The sequence below is a fragment of the Halyomorpha halys genome, unplaced genomic scaffold (assembly GCF_000696795.3).
Source record: "Halyomorpha halys isolate HHAL.00 unplaced genomic scaffold, Hhal_1.1 Scaffold673.1, whole genome shotgun sequence".
NCBI classification, from domain to species: Eukaryota; Metazoa; Arthropoda; class Insecta; order Hemiptera; family Pentatomidae; genus Halyomorpha; species Halyomorpha halys.
The window spans coordinates 270,847-298,278 of record NW_027114803.1 but is presented as its reverse complement, the minus strand read 5'-3'; the positions used below and the strand labels follow the sequence as shown (position 1 = coordinate 298,278).

Sequence of the window (27,432 nt, the reverse complement as noted above, 5' to 3'; positions counted from 1 at the left end):
TGGTGCGTCCCAGGAAGGGTACATTTAGCCTTAAGTTAGTTAAGAACTCATTTAAAACCTGAAGGATTTTTTTTTCTTTAAATCAATTTTTTTTTTTAGATGTATGCATTTGTTCGAACTAAAATTTCTCTTATTTTTGTAGCGGTCATATTCTTTCAACCATTTCTTCAAAGCAAAAGCATTTGAGAAAAACAATCACAAAAATAATAGTTAAAACTTGAGTCAGCGATTGGATGGAAGAAAAAAGTTGTCTTTCTGAAAAGTTTTCTATCTTAGGATTTGTTGCGTTCCAACTTGATTTTCTATTCTCTTCACAATGCCAAAAATAAGTGAATATGTGATACGACTAATTAATTATACAAAACGATTAATTCACATAGATCAATATTAGAAATTATCTACTACTGTAAATGTGCAACCATAATGCAAACACAATTCTTTCAAAAATCTTCGGATACGCTACTGTGGCATTCTACCGTTAAGTTAAAATGTTATACCTTAAATCATATAAATATTTTTTTTTTTTTAACATTGAATGATTTTGTGGTCATTAAAAGAATAAATAAACTTAACCGAATATGTTACTTTACTGATTAATAATACAAAATGATCAATTGGCGTTTATCAAAATTGAAATTATGTACTACTGTAAATCTGGATCCATAATTCTCTCAGGAATTTTCCGATACGCTACTTTGGCACTGCACCTTAAATCCTAAATTTTTTTTTAAACATTGTTCGATTATGTGAAGATATTCTTTCAGAGATCTGCAATACTTGACTTTCAAATATCCTTTGAGTCTGATATTTTCATTTAGTGAATATTTTGATATTTTTTTGTACGTAAGGCCCATTCATCTCACGTTGAATAATGAATATTATTTTTGATGCCAGTCCCGTTATAGAAACGGAAGCAACAAGAGTCGAGAGATAAAAAGAAAATAGGGTGAGTGCCTATGAATAAAATGAACCTAAAATAAACCATGTACCAGATGCCTCTGTTGTATCGTGTCCATGTGACCTGAAAACTAAATACGGGAACAACAGTAAATAATGTCAAAAGGTTCCCATCGTCACACACTTGGGCTTGTGAATTGAAATAGTTTCGTTCGTTCCTACAAGCCTTTAGCCAGTTAATGGAGTTCTATTTTGAGGCTCTTTTGTAAAAAGTTGTGTTCCTGTCTTCCATGCTGATGCCTTCAGTAATAACAGATCCAAAATAGCCACTCCTCAAGATCACACCCAGGCGCTTGGCTGAGGATGTAACGATCGTCCCGAAGGAGTAAAGAGAGGTGAATCAGTGAGATGAGTCATTGCTCGGATGACTGGTTGCCATAGAGATCTTTGAGGATTACCCGGGGTCTGCGGTTTCATCTTTCCGCATGCTATGTTTTGTCTAATTTTGTTTAGTTTTGGGGGTGTAGCAGCTCATGCATTAGAAATTTGTTTATACTGTTTCAAACGATCCTGGGGAGAAAGATAAACTTGCTTTTGGTATTACAGAAGAACGAAAAATGTTTATAAGTGTAACATTTTTTTCTCTACATTTCTTATTAGTAGGTCGGTCTGGTGGTCCTTACATGGTTATTATAACAATTATATTGGTTGTTAACATTTGATAATGTGGGATGTTTAGTCTCGAATGATTTACATTATTATAATTTTAATTAATAAACATTGGAGTATAATTTTATTAATTAGCATAATTATCCTTATCATATTAAGTCTTATTATATAAAACAATAATGATATTAATTAAAACATCATTTATACATCAAGTGAAATTTAATATTAAAGCTAATCAAAATTGGTATTGACTAGTGCATTAAACAATTAAGTACTTGGTGAATCAAATAAAAAAAGCCTAAATCACCGAAAATATTTCTACTTACTTACTTACCTATGTATGGAATATGTAGTAAGGGAGCGTTTGCGAACGCTAAAAATTTTGAATTCGAGTTTCCGATGAAAATTAACATTTTGAGATCCCTTGAGTCCAAATAACCAAATCTCGCAAAATTGTCTCAAAAACGATAAGTCGTACGAAACTGAAATTACATATTTAAGTTGGATATATGCCTGAATATGACATCAACGCGTTTTCTTAAAGACTAAATCAGCACACTTTGGTCATACTTACTGGTCTTCAGTTGGGGGAAAGTTGGTGCATTCGCCTATATCATATAAGGATATCTATTATTTTTGTACCTTCCTGAGTGATATCCACTATATTTATTTCATTTACCTTCGAATAAACTAGACGTAAAAAGGAGCTGGTCTAATATGTTCAATAATTAGCAAAATGTTTGTACAAGATAATAAAAAAAAAATTAGAAAAAATGGGCAAATTTTTTTGTATAGTAAAATAATACAAATACAAACTAAAGATATATATGGTATATATTTAAAACAGTGTAAGTTTCAATTATAAAACATAATAAAATAATACTATTTAAAATATATCCAACTAAAAATGCAATAATAATGAAAGCCTAACGAACGAAGGTTCGGTGCCGTTACCAGTACATACTCTCTATACAAGCACATCCTCCCAGTGATATCCTTCCAAAACCTATTCTACTAAATCAGTTTTAACGCAATCCTCCCATCAATGTTTCGGGCTACCCCTCGGTCGTTTACCCGTCGGTTCAGTGTTTATTAACATTTTAGGGGTCCGCTCGTCACTAAGCCCTACAACCTTACACGCCCATCTTATACGCCACTATGCTATAACTTGAATTTTATTTACCGGGTGTAGGTCCCTTCATTCGGTGTTCTGTAGTCCTCTAAATTCTCCCGTTAATTCATGCCTTTTCGGTTCGAATATTTTACGTAATACTTTATTTTCGTAAACCTTAAACCGCTGTTCATCCCTTAGTGTAAGAGGCCACGTCTCGCATCAATAAAGAACAGTAGGAAGGATAATAGTTTTGTAAATTCTAATTTTTAAGTTTTTCGATAAGAGCTAAGCAGTTTTGAAATTGAAAAATAACAAGCATTTCCCGCCTTCAACCTAGCTTTTATTTCCTCATCATTTTCGTTTTTTCTAGTTACGATAAAACCTAAATATTTAAACCTATCTACCTGTTCAAACGTATTTCCTCCTGTACCTATATCACCGAAATTGCTCTTATTTCTACTGCTAACCTTTTTTTTTTATCTGTATTTAGTTCAAGACCTAGTTCCTTACTGGAGTTTATTAACGTGGTTGCTTTCAGTTCTGTAGTTTCCTTGTCCTCACCCAATAATACTAAATCATCAGCATAACCTTATTTTTTTTTTTATTTTTTTTTATATCCCCCTCCCTTGCCATCTCTGGCATACGGGGTGCGGGAGCAGTGGGGTAGTGCGCTGGGGTTTGCGCATGCCACTTTTATTTTTTTAATGCCGTATTCTAGCGATATATTAAATAAGATAGGTGATAAAGAATCACCTTGTTTTAATCCCGACCGGAATAATGATTACCGAATCGTACCTTATTAAACGTTTCGATCATGCACATCCGTAAGAGACTTCCTAACTTCTTTGGTGTTCCCTGTTCAATCAGAATATTATACCGCTTCCGGCGGTCAATAGAATCGTAAGCCTTTTAGAAATCTATATATAGCTGATGAATTACCCCGTTGTATTCCAATTTTTTCTGCAAGATTTGCCGTAATGAAAAAAATTAATCAATAGTTGAACGATTTCGTCTAAAACCACATTGGTAGTCTCCGATAATTTCTTCAGCGTATTCCGTGATTCAGTTAGTTAAGATTAGCGTAAATATTTTGTAACATACAGGAAGGAGTGAGAGTATTTTAGAAACTTCAATTTCACCACGTGCCTTGATTAGTTCTCTAGGAATATTGTTAGTTCCCGCTGCTTTATAAGGTTTTAATTTTGCGATGGTCATTTCGACTTCCTCCTGACTCGGTTCTTCCATCCAATATAATAAATGCAGTAGATAAATAAATAATATTATTTAGGTCCAAATTAAGAACATAGGAAAAAAAACTGATATTCACCATGTAAGCTCTTATTAATATCAATTTCGTGTACTTAAAAATAGTGGAATCTCCGTTGCTTTAGGCAGTTCGTCAACAACGTTAAAATGTGATTCCATTACGGAAGACTTCTGGGTTCTGGATGGGTTGTCATTAGCCCCTCTGATGCTTAATGTCGGTCATTTTAAGTTTTGGGAATTCAACCTCTCCTAATCTGCTTTTCTGCTGGCTTTGCATCCGTAAACCTATATTCTATTAATTCTTATTTGCAATAATTTCAAAAATATTGTGATATTCAAACTAATATGCGATTTAGTTGATATTCAAATAGTACAATGTCACTAAAATATGGATTACGTAGCTCTCCCCTTATCGGTTGTTGGCGACACGATGTCGTTCAGAATCGTGTGATCATCACTCTTTGTTTTCCATTCGATTCGAAACCTGTGAAAAGCAAAAACTATTCTACTTCAAATCATCGGTTGGCATTGTTTAAAAACATTATTCTGACGACAATTATTCTTAAAATCGTTCAAATTTCTAAATGGCTTAGAAATATACTTAATTAACATTTGATTACATTATTGTTGGAGAGCAGAAAAATAAGTTATACCACGCCAATCGAAATTTCTGGCAACCCCTGTTTTCCCCTTTCCTAGTTATTTATGACATATGGGGTGAGAGGAGGTTTATCCTACAGATAGACATCCTATTTTAACCATAGTGGATGGATTTAGTTGTCATTCCGCCGGTCCGCCACGAAATAAAAGTCAACCCGCTGCGACAAGAATTGAACTGATGCCTCTGCTACTTGACGTTGCTAAAATGACGTCTACAAACAGCCTCTTGACTCAATAACCTAAACACAAGTTATTCAGTGAACCTGCTTCCATGGGTATGAAGTTGTATTAATTAATATCTTCTAGATTAATTGATGTTAATAGTAACTCCTCCGTTTCTATGTGCCACAGCTTAATGTTGTTAAGCCTAACCTCTTTCTCAATACACGATCTATCTAACGAAAAACTATTTCTTCAAATCAGACCTATAGTTCCTGAAATTAGATTGTTAAAACCAAAAACTCGTCAGCTTTATATACCAGTAGATTATATTTATCTTAAACTTTTGATGACCATCTAGATGATATATTTGAAATTTGGTAAAAAATTGGTTCAGTTGTTTTCGCAGTTAATGTTTATAAATGAAAAACAGCACTATACTTTACATAATTATATGATATTCCATTTTTTAAATATTTCTATTTCCGATTATCAACCATCAATTTTTTTCAGATGTTTTATCGAAGTAAACAACCTGCCAATATTGTCACGTGGTATTTGGATATGCTATTTATAAATATGATATATGTTATGTGATGATCTTGATTAGGGAAAGGGACATTATCAATGAATATGGCAAATATATCAGGATATAATTTTATTTTCAATATCGTCTTTTTTCAAACATTTTTTTTTTAAATAAATAAGAGTCATTGTGTTGAATCGATTAAACTTTCAATGATTCGATTTCATCTGGGGTCGATGTATCGTCCCTTATAAATAGGAAGTTAGCGCCTTATGAATGACAATGGACCTCCACCTTTCTCTTTTTGATATTACCATCATGTATACGATCTGATATCACATTCGCAAACACACCTTGATTATTTTAATTCCTTTTTTAAATTTCTCTCATGATCCATCATGTCATGAAATTTGATTTCAGTGTGTTACAGTGGTTTGATTTCGATTACCTTTCGTCCTCTTTTGATTGTTATCCATGTTTTCTTGGCTCTTGTGAAGCATCGCATTTAATGGTATTCTCGCAAACTTCCTGTTCTGTGAAAGCTCTCCTTCCTCACTTATGAAGTTTTTTTTTATTGTTGTTTTTTTTTTGTTTCTTTATTATTAATTAATCCTGCAAGATTTAATTAAACTGAAGTACTGGAGCTGTTCTACGGAACCATTGGTTCAGGTTATCAACAGTCTATCTGCAAAAACAGTTTTAAAATTTATCTTTACCTGCATGTATGTGTTACTTAAAACAAAATTATGTAACTAACTTTACAGACTTCGTACGTCTTAGAAATTACTCTCTTTTTTAGTGTGTGATTTATCATGTAACGTTTAATGTCTAAAAAGGAAATTTTCAATACAGGATTAATTAGCATTTACATTATTGAGGCCTATGTTAAGAATAGTCCATGAAATGTTATAGATTTACCATCATAGATTTATGATTATATGATATAGGAGATAAATCATTTTAAAATATTTGAAATTCTACTTTATTACATGGATATTAATTAAATTAAATAAAATCTTAAAATTAGACGACAGGATATCTTACTATCAGGAGCTTGTGAATACAATCCTTGCTGGATTTTCATATATAAGTAGTTAATCTCAAAGAAGTATGATTTGTTCTAATTTTTCAAATATAGTTTCTAATTTAGTATATGTACCTATTTAAGCTATAAAAACATCAATATGTTCTAAGTAAACTATTCATTATAATTTTCATGTTTTTACTTTAACTTTTTAAATTAAAAAACGTCTGCCTATTACACAGTATAGATTCCTCATCATTTGTATTAGGTGTGTACATAATTATTTGTATTTCAAGGTTTGAGTATTTTTATTTCAGTAATTATTTTTATTTGTCATTAAATTTGATTTGTCGTTCGAGAAGAAAAAAAAAAAGGAGACTTTTTAAAACTAGTTTAGTCAAAATCAGTTATCCGTTTTCTTATAATAAAAAAAATAGATATTATACTGAATTTAATTTACTTAAATATTTTAAAGATTGTATTGTTATTCTGACTATCGATTTGGATCAGTTTCACATTACAAAAAATGATCAGTCTTATTTTTGTAATCATCATAATAGTGATAATGATGATAACAAAAAATAATGGTGAATAATATTTAAAATTAATATTTTCGAAGTGTTTTCATCGTGAATGGATATTTATTTATATATAAAAATTCTCAAAGTCCTGAAATCACATAGATATGCAGTGCGGTCTCTACGATGTTACATTGTAAGTCATCAGACTAAAAAATGGATGAGGATGGAAAAATTTATCAGTTAACGAATCCTCTTATCATTTTTTTAAACCATTCATGAATCTACTCCTCTCTTTCTCATTACGTTTCAATAAAATTAATTTTTAAAAAATTATTATAAAACTATAAGTACTTCGATTACGTGCTCAACCTTTCAGCGAGCAGCCCTGAAGAAGGCTAGAAACTCTATCCGAAACGTCGGCTCATTAAAATAAGTTAGTCATACTTATTTGTGTTTCATTGACCGCACCCCCAACCATCTTCTCCTCATATAAGTACTTCGATTATTATAAAAATTTTGAGTTCTCGAGATTCAATTTTACCTGATTGCCTAGTTTTAACATCGTTGGATAATACTAACATTAATTATTGGAGAAGTTTGTCGGAGGGGGGGGGGTGCGGTCAGCAAAGAACAACATAAATAAACAAAACCATATTTATTTATTTTATGCCGACGTTTCAATCTGAGTTTCAGGGCTATAGAACAAAAGAGATAACAACAACATTTAGAGAAACGTACAATTGAAAAGGAATAGTATATAAACAAATTTCGAATTATACAAAATATTGAATTGAATTATAAATGATAAAAAATTGATAACTGATAATTGAATAGTAAAAAAAAAAATTAATTGATTGATAATCGTGGAATTAGATGGTAGTAGATTGAAACGTCGGCATAAAATAAATAAATATGGTTTTGTTTATTTATGTTGTTCTTTGCTGACCGCCCCCCCTCCCCCGACAAACTTCTCCAATCATTAATCTACGGTCAACTATCTACACCTCATTATAACATTAATTATAATTTTAAATTTTTAGCAGTTATTGCTAACATAATAAATATTACTTTATTTTTTTCTTATATGAAAGTGACTAATACATCTTCCCTGCTTGCCTGCAGTACTGCATCGTGTTATGAAACCTAACTATCGATTCATTTCCCTACTGCTTCTAGCCTATACTTTGAAGCCTGTGTTTAGGCCTATCGATTTTTCTTTCTTGAGTACCAGTTCTTGTTGAGACTATATAAATTAATAGTGAAGTTTGAATAGTGTAATTAAATTTAAACCTTTAAATTTTTTTATTCAGTTTTAATAATTAAATATTTTTTAATTGAAAACAATTGTTTAATTAATATAATGTACAGTTTGTTTAAGACGTGAAATGATAACTCGGGTTTTTAAATTTTTGCCACAACTCTCCACTGCTTACATTTCCATTAATAAAATTCGCTTAATTAATATTTATTGTAAGACGACCCTTATATTTGACACATTATTTTTCTACCTAGTTGAAATATTTCCGAATCCTTACATCTGTAATCATAAACTACTATAAATCTTAATGATGAAATGTTATTGATTTCCTTTTTTCTTAAACGATCTTAGCAGCATTAGTATGAAAGACTACAAATTACAGTTACAGGTGAGACAAATTTAAACTATACAGGTAACTAAAAACTGATATTATTAGTAGTTTTAGCGATGTATTCGTAGAAAATTACCTTTATTTTCTTCCTTGTTATTTCATTCTATTTAATTTATTTATTTTTGTAATCAATTCATTCAAATTATTATTACAAGTATTTATGATTCTATCGCGAAAGTATCTACTCTATTATAAGACAGAATAGTCTTACTTGGTCTGGGTGTGATAGTTGACAGTACATGTAGTGGGAGTAAAACTAATATCATTTTAAAATTCGTTTATGCGGTGACGCTTCACAACTGCAGTACCAACTGTAGCAAAAACTGTCATGACAGTGATTGCAGTATGAAGTATCTCCGTGTACTATAGTTCATCTCCGGTATTCATGGGTTTCAAACGTTATTTTAAGTAATACATTTTTTATTTGATTGAGATTATTTAACCAATCAGAAATAATTATTTTGTGAAATAACACTTTCATTTATTTGATAAATGTATTATTTTAAGAAATTGCCCTGATCTAAGATTCGGTATTGTATTGTTACCATTCTAATTAGTATTAACAAAATATGAGGATTATAAAAACAACGTAAAAGCTTATATGCTATAATATTTATTATTTTATGGAGTATTTAATTCTTACCAGTTAATATTATTATTGATATAGTAATATTATTATATTGCAGAATAATATTGATGTTTGGATTGGGGTATTTCCTTGAAGTTATATTTTTCAATTCAAGTTTTGTAGAGCCCATAGACCCCTAGGGGTTGTTTTCATCCCAACTGTCTCCCTTACTTACATAACTCAGGCTTGGTGTTGAGTCGACAGGGCTAGGGGGTTCTCTCAGGAAATATTTTGCATTTTTTAAATTAAGTATCCGGATTTTGTTTGTGGTTAGTGGTTATCATCATAAACCATGATTATTTTTTGTCTGTTGGTTTTTCCTAACTCCTTTTCCTTTTATTTCTTATATTGTCAAGGTGTTAATTCAAGTAAGTTTATTCATACTTTCTTTATTCATTAGTTATTCATACGTCTGCATTGTCAATATTTCTCTTACTAAGCAATTACTTCTTTAATATTTATTTTATTTGAAATAAAGAGTGAAATATCGTTTCATTAATATTTTGTATTTTATTTTTTCTATTTCATATATTACAGTTTGTTTTGTAAAAATTCGTTGAATTTTTTTTCTAATGAGAAACTATATATTGTAAAATACTGCATAAAGTATACAATTTAAAAAAAATTCTGTTGATTGTTAAAAAAAAAAATATTACTCATAACTGAATATGCTGAATAAATAAATACAATATAACCATAGGTACAAGTTGAACGTTGGCTACAAGCTAGGTGGCCTTTGGGGAAAGATCTGAAAAGTATTTTTAGCAGTTCAAACCTTTATGAACAACTGGCTTTGACTTCTTTTTCGGATGGTTTCTCTAATGGAACCAAAAAGTATTTACAATTGTTAGAATCTATTTATTATCTAAATTTTTCTTTATTCTTTCCAGGATCTAACATTATTAGGTTTGGGCAAAAAAAATATCAACTATTTCTAAATAAAAAAATTTTATTTTTCAACAATTATCTAATTTTAAGGTATTTGGGCGGTAATATGAATAATTAATTTTTTTTATACTTCTTTAAAAAAAATTGTATGCTAATATTTTTTTTGTTGCCAAAACCTAATGTTAGATCCTGGGAAGAATTATGCACTGATAGTGAATCGTAAGATAAATAAAAGTTAGGTTTTAAAAGTTTAGATAATAAATAGCTTCTAACAATTGTAAATAATTTGTTTCCATTAGAGAAATCGTCCGAAAAAGAAGTCAAAGCCAGTTGTTCATTAAGGTTTGAACTGCTAAAAATACTTTTCTGATCTTTCCCCAAAGGCCACCTAGCTTGTAGCCAACGTTCAACTTAGAGTATCTATGGTTATATTTATTGTATTTATTTATTCAGTTATGAGTAATATTTTTTTTTAACAGTCAATAGAATTTTTTGTTAATTGTATAGTTTAGTTTATGAATGTAGGAATAAACGATTTGATGACGATCACCTATGAGAGAAACGTAAAGCGATTGGTGATGTCTGCCGTGAAAACTACTACTCCTACTAAGATAAACGTCATAAACTACTTAATAGTATATTCAACTAGCTTTAATTTGAGTGCTAATAGACATCTGTACATCTTATGATACCTGAGTTATAGTTTTCCCAAAATAAATTCACTTAATACAGATTTTTTAATATTTCGTAATGATATGTTGGTTTAACAAAAAAAATGTATTTCGGGAACCATTGAATGTAGGCTTTTCTAGGGGTCATATTTTAGTTAATTTACTCTACTTTAATTGATGCTTTACTAGGTTTTGCCGTGTTGTTTAAAGATCTGAAGCTCCGAAGGAAAAAAAAAATTTTTTTAATGTTTTTAAACAGCCATAATTTTTTTATTCACCCTAACTATAGTAGACAGATTCATCAAGTCAAGAGTTGTTGCGCAATTATAAATGTTTCCATTATTTAAGATAGCTTCATCAGTTCTCCTTTAAATTCATATTTTCGTGTTAATTAAAAATTTAAACATTTATCCTAAATTTAAGATTAATTAAAACTTATTAAAATTTTATCCTTATTATTTGAATAATTTAAATTGGTTGTTGAGTTAAAAATATTTTATTTATAAAGCTTATTATCAAATGATATTTTCTTTCCTGAGATATGAAAGTGGAATTTCCAACAAGTGTTGATATTATTTCATTATTCTTTAAATAATGGTGTTAATAAAAAAGTTTTTTGTGGTTTACTTTTTTATTCGCCTGCGTTTCGGATGGAATACGATTCCTATTTCTATGCGTGTTTCTATCACAGTTTTATATAGGAGTGCGGCCACAGCACGAATTCAATTTCTTCACTAGAGACTATTGGATATAGGAAATGTGAAGTATATGACACGTCTCAGGTCTTCAGCCTCCAGGCCGTAATTCATATCTTATGCGGCCGTTTTTTTCTTACGCATGAAACGTATGAGGGAATTTGTAAACTTGCTATCAATACTTTACCGCAATTTATTAACGATCTCGCAAGTTTTCGATTAACAAGTCATTCTCATTTACAAAATCTAGGACTCACAATTATTCTACATTCTACCATACATAGCCCAAAAATAAAAATAAAATTATCTTTTATAATGATCGTTTAATGATATTCGAATATTTAAATGACTTACAAACCTACTGAGGGTTATAATAAGCAAAACTAATTCATACGAAAATAAAAAACTAATTTTTTTTTTGTTTATTTATGTTGTTCATTTGCTGACCGCACCCCCCCCCCCCGACCATCTTCTCCAATCACTAATCTATGGTCAACTATATACACCTCATTAAAAAACTAATTCATGTATTATTGACATTTTGCCATATATAGTTAAGGATTGTATTATATTTATTAAATTGTATTGATTTTTTTTTAATCGTAAATAATATTTATTTATTAAAAGTTTGACTTATGATGATCGTAAGTCCTTCCTACATAAAAATGAAATAATGTCCAATTTTAGATAGTCTGATGTCACTAAAAATCTTAAACAATAACTTGATTTTGATTTTTTTGTGATTTATTGTCGTAGAATAAAAGTCCTTTAGATGTTGTTTCTGATAGTAGTATAAGAGCACGATAGAAAAAAATTCAGTTATTTCTCCCCGACTTTTATTAATTTAATGAAAACTGTGTATAGATACTAGTTAAAATTGATGAGTCTCTTAACTATAGTAAGGGTGAATAAAAAATGGTGGCTGTTTCAAAACGTTAAATAAAAAAAAATAAAAAATCATTCTGAGCTTCAGATCTTTAAACAACACGAAAAAATCTAATAAAGCCTCAATTAAAGTAGAGTAAATTAACTAACATATGAGCCCTATAAAATCGAATTACGTTTAATAGTTCCAGAAATACATTTTTTTTTTTTTAAATCAACATTCCATAACGAAATTTTGAAAAATTGGTATAAGTAAAATTTATTTTGGGAAAACTCAAAATCATTAGACGTACAGATGTCTATTAGCACTGACACTTAAAGCTAGTTGAATATACTATTAAGTAGTTTATGATGTTTATCTTTGTTGGAGTAGTACTTTTCGTGATATTTGTTAAAATAAATTTACAAAATGTTGATTTCTAGTTATTCGTACAAAATTGTTGATTTATGAAAAACTATATCTCAGGCTAGTTAAATGTACTATATAATATTTGATGACATTTATCTTCATAAGGGTAGTATTTATTTAGCCAAATATCATGAAAACCTCAACTCATACGAAGATAAACTACTACCTAGTTTATCCTAACATTAAACCAGCTTTAATTTGAGTGCTAATTGACGTATGTACGTCTGATGATTCCTAAGATACAGATTTCCCTAAATAAATTCATTAACTACCAGTAAGTAGTCAGTGAATGTATCAGTCCATTTATAATCATTAGATTTTCCACTATATTTTTATATTAAATGTTGCTTTTTAAAAAAGTATATCTCTGGAACTATTGAACGTAAATGGCTCTTTTAGGACTCATATTTTAGCAAATTTACTTTTCTTTAAATGATGTTTTATTGGACTTTTTAGTTTTGTTTGTTTTAAAGATAAAGAGCTCCTAACGATAAATTAATTATTTTTTTTTATGTTTTTCAACAGCCGCCTATGATTGGCAGACTCGTAAATTTAAACTAGTAACTGTACATAGTTTTCATTAAATTGATTCAAAGTTCGTATAAAATAACTTACTGTTTTCTTCTCTTGGGCTATGATGATAATTTTATATTAAGCAAAGTGGGGTTACTGTGGTTTTTATGATGATTACTCTTTATGATTGATATATAAATTCATAATTATGATAAAAAATTAATAAAGTTTTATCAGCGTCAGTTAAGTAGTAGTTTTCGTGATAATTACCAAAATAAATTCACAAAATATTGATTTCTAGATGTTCGGACAAAATAGTTGATTTATGAAAAACTATATCTCAAAAACCATTAGACTATAATACCTACGATGTTCGTTATTTAGATACATCTGCGTATAGAAAATTGATTACCGGTCTGTTTATCATAAACTACTGAATTAAATTCGTAGTGTCATTAAAACGAGATTTGGATATAAAAATTCATGTCAAAGGGAAGAAAATTTATGAGAAAAATCATCTGTATTTTAAAAACTTGTTATGATATACAACATATCTTAGTAATATTTCGATTTTCGAATATTTCAAACACATTACTGTTTATAAAAATTGTTAGATTAAAATCAGAATTTATTGTGATTTGGTAGGTTATTGATGAAATGAATCCCACGTACGTGACCATCGGTTTTGTTTGGCCTATGCTATGAATGAACTACATTTTAAATTGCGTCTTGTTGTTGATCTTAAAAGCGTTCAAGGTAGACTGACTGAGTGTCACCTGCTGTTGTTTAGGCGTGACGTCTTCAGTCCAAAAATATTACTATGTACCTGAGACGACTAACGGAACACAAACAGCAGTCTAATTTATTCAATCGTTTCGGCCGATCAAACTTTAAAATCAGTGGGACACTTTTAACGTGTTCAATTATTTCCTACTAGCAATGATGCAGGATCAATAGCTAAACTTTTTTTCATCTTCTTAACTATTTAGACTTGCAAACTCGAAGTGGTTTTATTTTCTTGGAGTGGATCGTAGGATATGATGCAAGCCCGCAATGCCGTTAGGGCATGCGGCATGAGATCATTTCCTAAATTGATGATAACCTTATTTTTATTTTTTTCTCTGAGGTTCTAGGTAATTGGTTGAAATAAAAGTTCGTGATCTCGCTTAATTTACTAGTTGATTCATGCTTCTAAAAAGTGATATTAAAACAATTTCTCTATCATCTTATTCTTTTAAACTAATCGAGCTTTGGAAGTTCTGAATAGATGAAAAGCAGTCTCAATAAATTTTTACATTGGAACTTGAAAAAAAAACAGGTTTCTTACTTAAGACAAACACTTGTCATTATAAGGACGCTCAGATGACTACGTACTTATATCACGATTTTCACATATTACTATACGGAACGAATGCAGCAGCTAGTTTAATTAATAATTAAACAAAAACATGATTTTTTTTTTTCAACTTCTTGACGAGCAGTAAAAACAAAAAACTTTGAAATAATTTATGATCGGTTTCGAATTGTTCAGCATATCTTTAAACGATATATCCTAATTCCTCATTCATCCTCGAATATCTTTCCATTTTATATATTGTTATTCACTCTACGACCTGCTGTTAAAATTATTAATTTATAATAAGAAATAATTCACTGAAAGAATTTCAAAATTTCAAGTATACTATTCGATAAAATTGTAATTTTTATTCTAATAGTCTATAATTTTTTTATTTTATGAAGTTCGCGGTGGGTGGCAAATAGAATGGCGCCAATTCCCAATTTCAGAAACTATTGGGAATTAATCTGATCTAGATTTTTTCATTGAGGAAATGCATTTTTGTTCAGAAGTAGTACTGAACTTCTCTCCTAATCCCATATTTATCTCCCAAAGAGTTTTAGGTAGCCAATGTGGATAAACTGGCTTATATTTTTTTTAGTGAACTTTATCAGTTTTTTTCTCTTGTCTTTCATATCCAACGGATTATTTTAAAGGATCATTGTGGTTTTTAATTACTAATGTTTATCAGTTAAGCCCAAAGGCTTCAGCCCTACAGTAATATCAAACAAATTATTGTGACATCTGCATTAAGGGGTCGTAACATTACGTCTAGAAGTACAGTACCAGTTTTTCTATACTTGTAGATTTATTCCTTATTCTAGTTTCTTTACACTATCATATAATTAATTCATTTTTATTACTTTTACAGAACACTTATGGGCGCCCAGACGACGTGGTAGCTAGGGAGACGTTAGACAATCACATCCGGCAGAATGAATCCTTCGTGCTGAGGATGTTCCAGGCCCAGTTCCGATCCTCGCTGACATGCCCCAGGTGCCACCAGCAGTCCAACACCTTTGACCCCTTTCTCTGTGTTTCAGTGCCTGTGCCCCAGGAGCAGCCTCGTCCCCTTTATGCCACCATACTCTACACCTCCCAGCAGCCCAGGCAGGTACGTTCCTTAAAATCTATGTAGCTTATACTATATTAATGGCTCTCAATGTAAATAATGAGTGAAATATGGTATGGGGTACGGTCTGAGAATAACATAAATAAGTTAAAAAATTTAATTTATTAGGGCCAACGTTTCAGCCAGAATTTCTAGCCTTCATCAAGGCTTAGAACAAAACACTGGATAACAACCTGTGAATGATTAAAGTAAATAATTGTACAGAATGAATATCAATGAAAATAAAATAATGAAAGAAGTGGGATATAAAACATATATAAATATGTTAAATTAAATATGTAAGTATAATACTCATAACATAATTAATGAAAAAATATAAAAAAAAAATATAAAATTATATCATTGAAAGAAACCATGAATTATGAATAATTTAATTTAATAATAATAATTTTAAAATTAAAGTTATGGAAAGAAAATCTATTTAACTAATGTAATATGTGAGTTAAAAAAAGAAGTATAAAGAAACAAAATATATAGTTAAGTAAGACTAAGAAGTAATTAGAAAATATGTCAATAATAATATGTATTGTGAACAAAAGTAATATCGTGGGTAAGGAAGAATCAGAAAAGAATTGAGAAGGAGAAGAAGGTAATGGAAAGATAAGAAAAAGAGAACAAACAAGACATACCTTGCTTGACAAGATTCCTAATTAAAAAGTTTGTTAAAAGAAATGATAAAACTACTGGAAGATAAAGAATACGTTACAAGTTACATGGAAGAGTAAAAATAATAATTTAAAAATATTTAAAAGGAAACGTTTAAAAGGGTGATGACAAATTTAATATTTAAACAAAAATTTAATTACATTTTTATGTTTTTAATAAATTAACTATTTGGGAATATGTTAACGATAAGTTCTGTTTGTCAATTTTTAAATTCACAGAAGAAGAAGGTTCTAGTGATATAGAAGGTTTCAGTTATAAGTCTTTTGTTATGGTTATGAACTGTCGCAAGTAAAGATGTATTATCAAAATTAAAGGAATGGTTTAATGATAAAGAATACTCCGAATGTTTTGGGGCAGAATAATTATGTGCGGAAACAGAATATTTATGTTGTGTGATGCAGTATTTTAAGAGGTTTTCTGTTTCGCCGATGTAAGCTGAATTACAATTAGGCAACAGTGAATAAGGTTTTTTTCTACGATAATAATAATTTTATAAATGACATTTAAGTATTTTAACTGAAGAACATAACTTTTCTTGGTTGTTCTCCTCTCATAAATGTTCTCCGCTTAAGATTAAATCATTTCATGCCTGGTACTTATGACAGTTATTATCAAGTGAAAAATCTAAAGAATATCTTTTTAGTCTCATAAAAATATCTTTTAATGATGGGGTCTTATTATTTGCGGAATTGTAACGAAGGCTTATTGATTTGTTTTCAGGTAAAACTTGGGCTGTCATTACCTTCCCATGCAGAGATAAGAGACTTAAAAGAGCAACTTGCGTTAGATACAGGTATATCGGAAAAGCATATGCTCATCACTGAAATTGATGATATTGGTTTCCAAAGAACCTTTTCAGGTTAATATGTATATATATATATATATATATATTTTTTTTTTTTTATTAAACTAAAATTCTATAAATTTAGATGGTATGTTTTTCAGTTTTATTTTTCATTCAATTTTGGTTTTTATTAGTTATGTTCACTTATAATCTTAATTATATATCTCAGTAGATATTTATATATTTTTATTTGCTTATTTTTATGTTCCATTGACAAAGATGTACTTTATCTGAATCGGGCTTGATAATAAGTCTTGTTATAAAAATAAAAAATGATTACATTTTGTTTTACTATAATGGTATTTATTAAACTTATAACTCATAAATAGACACTATGTTGATGAAGTAATGCTTATTGGTGAATAATAGTATTTCTTGATTGATTTATTTGTTCAAATTAATATTAAATTGACTATTACTTGTAATTAAAAGATTATCAAATTATAATCTCAAACCTCCTGACAAACTGATCTATTTATGTGTCTTATTATTTTTATAGATAACCAACCAATTTCAATGATAAAGGAAACAGATCCTATTTATTGTATAGAACTTCCTGAATTAAAAGAAGCTTCCCAAGATACAGGCGAATATATCCTTCTTGTTTGGATCAACACCTTGATTATAGAAGACCAATGTTCGAGGTAAATATTAAATATGTCATTTGTTGTTTATATTTTAAATTAATGTTTGATACTTCATCATACTAATTATTACTATTTGTCTATAGGTTCAGTAGTCCATACACAATGCAGGTCTGCAGGGAGACATCTTATATTGATGTCGAAAAGTTAATGCTAAAAGAAATGTGCTGGTCAGTTGCCGATGGTGTCTTAGAAGCTGATACTGTAAGTGTTTACTTCTAGTTATCACATTAATACCTTGCACTATATCTCATTGCTGCTTATGCTACCTAATATTTTATCCTTTGTTGATTTATGCTGATAAAATAGCTAGTTAGCTAGGAATCAATCTTGTACAAATAAAAAAAAAACTTTTTTCAAAGATTATTTCTTTTATTTTTACATCAGTATTATGTTTTCTTAGCACTGCTGCTGCTACATGTACATCATAAGTAGTGACTAACTATTATTTATAGCATTCAAATTTTTTCATTAAAATTAAAATCCTTGAAGAACTGTAAACATTTTAGAATGAAGATAGATACTATCGAATCTCAGGTGCTCATTATAATTATAATTATGCTTGAAATATTGTCAAGACTTTACTGGATGAACACTTTTAATGAATTTATTTGTATAATTTTAATCAGACCTGCTCTGATATTCAATCCTAAGGAACATTAATATATTCAGTAATTAATCGAAATATTGTACATCTCTGATTATACATCTAATATTTATTATGAATATAACTTGTTTTTTATTATATGAAATTGGGAATATAATGTAATGCATGATTTGTTAGGAAAGCTTACCAGGAGAAGTCCGAATGAGGATAGTTGCACCCGGGTGTGGTACTGCTTACCTAGACCCCACCCTGGAGCATCCGTTATATGATGAAAGTGTTGACAATGCCATTGCTCTCTGTGATACCACTTCAGCTCCACAACATCTCAAATTGGTCCTTGAATGGGACCTGCGTGCCAAAGACAGGTAACAAATATCTTTTATTATGAACTAAAGATTATGATTTATGACTGTCCAAATTACCCCCAAGTTGTCAACTAGACATATTCATGACTAACTATTTCAGCACCAATTTTATGATCGTTAATTCAAATGAAATACTACATGTACGAAGAGAAGATTGTTGGGGGTTGCAATAACTTATTTGTGTTATATTTTGACTGTACACCCCAACCATCCTCATCTCATATATATAACTGTCTTCTCATCATTATGAAATATTACATGATATGTAAAGTAAATATGCTCACCTCAAAGGAAAGTGGCACATCTCAGCTCTGTAGTATTTGAAAAAAAATCCTCTTAAAAATACTGACTTACCTACATTGCAATAATATAAAGTTTGTTTTAAATTTCAGGTAGTTATTTACTACCATAAGTACTTACCTGAAATTTAAAAAAAGCTTTATATTATTCCAGTGTAAGTTTTATAGTATTTTTATTACATTTTTTCATCACTTTTCTTGCAGGTGTGCAATTTATTGACATAAGTCATAGTTAATCAGTTCACACTATTAATATTAAATGATTACTTTAATTGAATGCCATTATCCTCATTAACTTAGTTTTAACTGGTTGACCTATTAATTGTTTATTCTGTTGGCATCCTGTTGATGAAATGTATTATCTTAATTGTATTATATCGGATATGAGTTTTAATATATTTAATCATAAAAATTTTGTTGATTAAATGTATATTAGTTTTTTGGATGTACTAATTTATAAAAAATTTTGACTCATGTATTGGTACCAACTTTCCGCCAGGTGGCAATTAATATATCAGACATACCTGCCCCTCTTAGATTTGAAATTAACAGCCATATAAATTTTTTGTTTAGTATTATAAAATTTAATTAATTTACTAAATTAAAGTTAACTTTCATTTATACATCGTTTATTTAAATATGTTGTTTTGTAGTATTTAGTGTTATTAAACTCTTTAATGATGACTTTTTATCTAACAATTATATATTATTTATAATTTTTATTATCTTTTAGTATGGTGGTTGATGATGCTGATCATGTGGTAGAACACTCTTCTGTGAAACTCTTAAAACAGAATTCCGAACTTGGGGGTTCAGTTACCCTAGAAGAATGTTTCCAGGTATATCTGTTATGTTATATACTTGAATTGATTCCTGTTTTCTAAGAGTTATATAAGGTTTTAGTTATGTTTTGTTTTATAAATTTTTAATGTTAGCTTGGTAGTTCCGAAGTTACATTATGGTCCAAAAACTGTCTCATTGCTTCCTGAGTTTCATTTAATCGTTTGTAAATATTATTCAATGAAAAATATACCTCTATATAATGAATAGAGCATGTGAAGAAATCTTTATGTAACAAATTGCAATTTCTCGTAGAAAAATATAATTTACTGTTGTATAAAGTGTTTTAAATGTATGTTTATAAGTACTACATACATAAAATCAAATCTTCAACTTTTTTAAGGAGTGGTTCAGATTAGCAAGAGTCCACTGTATTTGGATATTAGTCATGCAAACTAAATACTTTACAAATATATTTTTTATATGATTAATTTTTTGAATATTGATTTTTCAAAGTTGCTGAAATAGCCAAATATTATGAAATATCACAAAAATACTTCTCAAAATTTAGCATGAATCTATCCAATATAAGTCAAAATAAATAATTAAAAAAAAAAAAAATCTAAGGTTGGTTATGGTATTCAAAATTTTAAAAACAACTAAAAATATTTTATTTGTTTTGAGGTTTTCATGTTCCATATCAAATGAAATTACAGCCAAAAGTACGCTTTAAAACATTCCTTCAGTACAGTTGATTATAAATCTACAAGCTTTTTCATGATTCAAAACATGATGAAATTCAGCGATTTCCACGATTTTGAAAAATTGATAATTATTAATCATTTTTGGGACTTTTATCATTACTAAAAGTGTACATATATTCTTGTTCTTTTACTTATTTGCTAATTTTATTTTATTTTTTTAGCTGTATACAAAGGAGGAAGTTCTCGGAGCAGAAGATGCTTGGCATTGTCCTAGTTGTAACCTGAAACAAGAAGTTGTGAAAAAACTTGGTCTGTGGTCTCTACCAGACATTCTAGTGATCCACCTGAAACGGTTTAGGCAGCCTCCTCCTAAAAATCCTAACAGGTAATAGTTGACATAGTGAAAATATTATTTAATAACATGTTTCAATCTGGGTATATGGAGTTGAGCTTTAGGGGTCCACTAAACCTTCGAATTTCTCCCGTATTCAATCATTATTTTATTGTACTATATTATCTAGTGTATTATATTTTAAATCTTGGTTTTATATTTTTTAGCCACTATTAATTAATAAGAGGTTAATATTGCTAAAAAGTTTGTTTAGTGTGATATCAGTATAACTTATATCTCCAATTGAATTATTCCCTTAAATTATCTGATTAATTGTATTAAATTATAAAAAGATCATTGCTTTTGTTTTATTTCTCAGTTGAATCAATAATTGCATAGTAAATTTTTTTTTCAAGTTCCATTTAGTAAAAGTTTATAAAGAAAAAATGATCATAAAACACTAAAACACCTCTTTTCTCACAACACTGACTACTACATTCAGGTCAGTAAAAAAAACACAAATTAACAAAAAATTATTTATTCGTGTCAATTTTTCGACCTGATTTTCAGGTCTTCATCAGGGAGCCTTCGGCAGAGATTCTGGCTAAACTCAAGCCTGAAAATCTGCCAAAAGCTCCCTCATGAAGACCTGAAAATCAGGCCGAAACATTGGCACGAATAAATATTTTTTTTGTTTATTTGTGTTTTTCTGCTGACTGCACCCTCCTCCCATATTTTCCACTTATTTTTACATTTTAAATCTCAAGTGCCCTGAATATTAAAAATAAACACCTAATTTTTCTAATAAGATAAAATTCATTAAAATCTTAGTTTTTCAATGATCATTATTTTGTAGGTCCACCATCAAACTCACAACTTTAGTAGACTTCCCAGCAAATGGATTTGATATGTCCCCTCACCTTTGTGGCTCAGGGAACTCTAATATGTGGTTGAAAAAAGGTCAAGGATCTCAGAACAATACTTATGACCTGTATGCAGTTTGCAACCATCACGGACAGAATCTGCACACTGGTCATTATACAGGTAATGAATACTTGGTTATATGTTATATAAATAAATGTATTTATTATACTGACAGAAGGTGTTTATTTATTTGTTTTTATCTACAAACAAAATATTCAAGTTCAATAAAAACTCATTAATTCTAGTTATCTTGTGATGAAAATATAGCTGGAAACATTTTAAAGGGTTTGAGGGGTAGCAGAATTGGGTAAAAATGTGTATCTCTAAATTTCATAAAAGGTAATAGCTTTTAAATTCTAAGAATTATTAATTCCAAAGGCATTATATCATTCAAAGGGGTATGTACTTTCTACTCTCTATTTTGTTTAAAAGCAAAATGGGTCTTGCAAGGTATGGGAGCTTTAAGATATTAAGTGATCCCAGAAGGCCTACCTGATACCAGCCACTTCGGTGTTAAGAAACAGAATTATTGAATCATTCTTCACATCAGTATAAGTTAAAGAGGTTTATTGGTAAGATAAACCTATACAAAATCAACATAATATGGTACCAAACATAGTGTTACCGAAACCGGTGTGCCTGAAAGGCAGAAAAGAGTAAAATAATATATAAATTAACTAGATGTTAATGTAAATTTTATAAATGCTCGGGCATTCTTTTTACTGCCAGTAAAAAGTTTGTTTCTCTTAAAGAATTGAAAGACTTTTTTTACCGAAAAAAACAATAGTTACAAACTAAATTTATTGAATTCTTTTTATCAGATAAGCCAAGAGTGGCAAACTCCATATGGCAAAATAAAATTGTTCACTGAAAATTACGATTCATTTAAGTAGTGTTAAGAGAAACTAATATTACCGATAAACAAATAATACATGTTTTTTCTTTCCTTATTTGTTTTATTTTTTATTAACTAATCATTATTAGAGGAAATTGATTATGAGTATGTAGGACTTTTAAGAGATTTAAATAAATTAAGAGAATATGAATTATTGAGACATTACTGTCTGTACTTCTTGAGTACAAAGTTGTATTTAAAAGATTACTGGTTTATTGTATTGAAGAGTGATGGCTGAATTTTTTTTATGATGGTTTGTTCCAAGACATCTTTTGATGAGCAGTATCGGATTTTGAAACAGCAAAGCCGTAATGCAAAAACCCCTGATAGTCGTAATTCGTGTTGAAACAAGGCTATTGTTACCATCTTTGAGTACTCTAGCTTCTTTTAAAATATTATATTTTTTAATGGAAATAATACTTTGTTGACAGCTTATTGCCGGAATCCTTATAATGGCCAATGGTACTGTTTTGACGACACGAGAGTAACTAGTATAAGTGAAAGTGAGCTGGTGACCACTGCAGCCTACATCCTCTTCTACCAGAGGAGGGGGCTTCTTTCTCCTTCCACTTCATCATCTGCCTCATCTACTTCGGAGCACTGGGCGACCAGGCTTGTTCCTGTCTCTAGGCAAGGTATTTAGAATTATAAGTCAATGATAGGTATAATTTGATCTTTGATTTAATCATATTATCTGGATCTCTTGAATAATTAATTTTTTGTACATTTTTTATTATTGTTAAAAAAAAAGTATTTCTCTTTCTACATTCAATTTTATTTGTAAAAGAGGAAAAAAAAAAGAGTGGAGTAAAAATGAGGGCATGAAATTTTATTTCGTTTAGCTCTGGATTATTCAGTAGATATGTAATCTGTATTGAAAAAGGCTTAAGTATAGACATGATGTTTCTTGTCTATGTCAATGATATAGTATTGTTCAGTAATGATACTGGGGCTGTTTAGTGAAGTAAAACATCTCTAAGATAAATTTGTAAAGAATTCAAGATTTTATCCATATTTATTTTATTATTTAGTGAGGGTCATTTAGTAAATAAAGATTAACTAGTGGATATTTAATAGTAGAATTTGTAATGTTCATATTCCATTGTGAGTGGAACCATTTTCATTTGGGTAATAAAAAAATGAGCTATATAATATTTGTTCAGAAAAACTCATAATGGACTTGATTTTGTTAAAAATTCAACTTTTTTTAAATGAGATGGTTTTTGGTGCAGTCAAGAAAGAAACTCACAATAGGTATTGTACTGCTTCTGTGTATGACAAGCACCAAAAACAAACTCAGCTTGTCTGCTTCAAAAACCTGATAAAAGTCAATAGCATAGATTGGAATGTCGGCACATATTAAAGCATTATTATGCTGTCTGTTTCTTCCTTCACTGCTCTCCTAATTATCTCCTTGTCTACATATATAGTTAACAATATCTCTAGGAATCGTATAACTTTATTGTAATCGTTTGAAGAAGCCACTCCCATAATTTTAACTATATATTTATGTTTTTTTGTCCATAAATGTAATGTTATAATACATTTTTTTAATATATTTATTAATATTTTTCTTCTGCAGAGGAGAGGTTTCAGAGGAATTCGAGGCAGTACGCCACTGTTCCTGCGAGGCAATCTGCTCAAGACTTGAACTCCCAAGGAAATGATAGACTGGTTGGTATATATTTTATACTAAATAAACCACATTTAAATTTCCAATGAACCTAATTCTTAATATTCTTATCAATTTTATTTCAGGATGATGAAACTTCTAATATTGAAGACAAACAAAATAACGAACCTGTAACAATGAGCCCAACAGATCTCACTGAATCGGTTGTCTGACCCCAGCTTCATGAGGCTGCCCCTCCCATCTCTGTAAATACATTGTAGAAATATTTATAAAACAAAGAAATACTTCCTTTTTGTATTATAAATTTCACCTTTAGCATTTCCACATCCAATTTTTATAAGAATTTTTATACAGTTCTTGTAATTTTGTAACTTGAAGCTCATTATCAGTTTAATCGATGTAAGATCTATGATTTTTGAATGAGTTAATCCCACTAGTTTGATATTTTGGGACCAATAACTACTAGAGGTTTATTTTATTTATGTGATTTATAAATTTAATTGTTATTGTTTAATTTATTGCTTGCTCTTCCGGGTCTTTCATTTTATTATTATTCATGTCTGCATTTACAAGATTTTCATTTTTTTGCCATTATATTATTGAATCTTATGTTTAAGTTAATTATATTTCATTTGTAATAAAGGCGAGAGCCTTTAAAATAGTAGGAAAGACCTCGCATTGGAATGGTTTTTTATTTTGTCATTAAGTAATGTTTTAGATGTTATATGTGCGTATGTATCACAGTGGCAGTGTTATTTTTCTGTGTTGTTTCTTTAATTGCTCTTTTTCCAGCTGTGGGTGTTTATATGTGTATATTATTAAGGGCTGAATGTTGTTTGTATTATTTTGAACAAATGCTTTAATGATAGTTTTTATAGCCAATCAAATTGAGTGGTAGATTTGTAAATAGACTGTACTGAAATTGAAGTTATATATGGAGGACTGTCAGAGAGATATGAGGCATCGCTACCTCTGATTCATATTTTTTACATGAAAGAAAATAGGGTCAATTAAAAGTTACCCATTTTGTTATAAATTATAAATGTTTTAATATATTATATTTAAGTTAATTTAATAAATATGATTAGATATTTCTTTTCTTTTGAGTTTCTTCCAGAAATGTTCACAAAAGGCACTAATGCACTAACTAGTCAAAAAAAAAATCTAGTTACATTGTATCACTTTAAGCATCTCATGAAATGTGCATAAGAAGAATTTATAGCTCTCAAATAGTTGTGAATATTAAATTTGATTATATAAATATATATATATATAAAAATACAAAATAAATTTCATGGTTATATTTTTAATTATGCAGTTTTTTGTAATTTACACCTTCTATTAATTATATAACCTTTTCTTCTTTATTATCTAGAAAAAAAAAAGAGAATTTAGTCGTATTAAATTTAGTTAACTTTAGACTACGATGTAACTAGTAGTTTGTGTATGTGCTTCGGACACAAACTACAATTTATCTCATAGTTTTTAGTTTCAACTTACCACATTTCACTAAATATACAAATTTCATTAATGATGCAAAAATATAGGAAGTAGAAAAAATATGAGATAACGCATAGTCCGCATCATCCTAAGGAAGACTGCACAATTGAAGTTATCTCTTAGTTGGCAGTCAATATATTATTTACAATTTAGTCTGTTACAATCCTTCCAACGAATAACTTTTATTACTTTCTTCTTCATAAAAGCTAGAATGAGCTTCTTCATTTTACTTTCACTTATCTGTTTATTGAATATATAATAAGAGAAAATATTGTGATCATGGAACATTCGAATTTTCAACAGATATATTAACAGGTATACACATTTGAAGGTCCACTGAGTCCAAATAACCAAATCTCACAAAATGGTCTGTGTCTGTGTGTTGGTGAAAAGCCTAACTCAAAAACAGAAATTTGTGTAAAACTAAAATTACATACTTAGAGCAGCTGTAAGCACCTTTTTTTTTTGTTTGTTTCAACTGGAATTGCTACTTTATATCGGTTGCTCTCTTCACAATGATGCTAAGTACATTTCCACTAACTTTAAAACTACTATTAAAGGCTCTCTCCTCTAGGATAATTCCAACTTTTCAATCCATTTTTTGACTAAACAGATTTGATTTTATTCCTAAACCTGTTAAGTCAAAAAAATAATTGAAAAGTTGCAATTTTCCAAAAAGAGAAAATCTTTAATTTGATTTTTCATAAAACTAGTAGAGATACAATTCGCACCACTGTGAATTAAGCCATTGGTTTTTACTTCTTGAAATCCTCATAGAAATAGTCTGACAGAGCCTAAATGATGAATTTTTAAGAAATTTGCAATAATTAAATAAGATACTCCATATCATCTTTAATCCATATCATCTTAGAATTAACATAGCCAAAAACCTTATTCACCGTGGCCTTTCCCTTTCTGACTCCCGATTCCATGAAAAAAACACACACTGCATCAAACATATACTCTTAGCTAATAACTTCCCCCTCCATATTATTCATAAACTTTTACACAACTACCAAAATCGTCTCGCCACTTCATCTAATTCTTCACAACCCCTTTCTACCTCCTTACACAGATCACTACCATATATCCCCTCTCTTTCCGACAACATTCAAAAACTCTTACGTTCTACTATACCTAACCTCCGTATTGCTTTCAGACCTCACAACACACTATCTAATATTTACACTAAACTAAAAGACACTATCCCTCCTCTACACCGATCACATATTGTATACCGCATCCCTTGCTCCACCCTTAATTGTAATTCTGCTTATATAGGCGAAACCAAAAATCTCCTAAAAGACCGTATCAAACAACACAAATATTCCGTTTCCTCACATAATCATTCTGCCTCTAAACTTTCGGAACATTCTCTTTCATTAAATCATTCCTTCGATTTCGAAAAAACGTCTATACTCGCTACTGTTCATAACCATGACAAAAGGCTCATCTCTGAAAGCCTCTATATCCAATTAGAGCCTTCTTCTGTCAACTTAAAAACCGATAAGAATAACTTATCATTAACATATTCACAAATAGTTAATTTATTAAAAAAGTAATTTTCTCACCTTTTAATTTTTTTTTTTTTTAATAAA

The 27,432-nt window shown here is 29.5% G+C and overlaps 1 protein-coding gene across 2 annotated transcripts in view; it reads left to right on the top strand.

Annotated features, from left to right (window-relative positions):
• LOC106685243 (ubiquitin carboxyl-terminal hydrolase 31) overlaps positions 1-25,644 on the top strand; it is a 179,860-nt gene extending 154,216 nt beyond the window's left edge. The window contains exons 2-12 of one of the 2 annotated variants that reach the window (XM_014427807.3): positions 15,382-15,624; positions 17,029-17,167; positions 17,652-17,796; positions 17,883-18,000; positions 18,581-18,768; positions 19,801-19,906; positions 20,773-20,936; positions 21,739-21,926; positions 23,133-23,331; positions 24,284-24,375; positions 24,460-25,644. In XM_014427807.3, the coding sequence (XP_014283293.1) occupies positions 15,382-15,624; positions 17,029-17,167; positions 17,652-17,796; positions 17,883-18,000; positions 18,581-18,768; positions 19,801-19,906; positions 20,773-20,936; positions 21,739-21,926; positions 23,133-23,331; positions 24,284-24,368 (1,575 nt within the window). In that variant the 3' untranslated portion in view covers positions 24,369-24,375; positions 24,460-25,644. Of the gene's footprint in view, positions 1-15,381; positions 15,625-17,028; positions 17,168-17,651; positions 17,797-17,882; positions 18,001-18,580; positions 18,769-19,800; positions 19,907-20,772; positions 20,937-21,738; positions 21,927-23,132; positions 23,337-24,283; positions 24,376-24,459 lie in introns of both variants that reach the window. The other variant, XM_014427806.3, reaches the window with a different exon arrangement.
• The last annotated feature ends 1,788 nt before the right edge of the window (positions 25,645-27,432 follow it).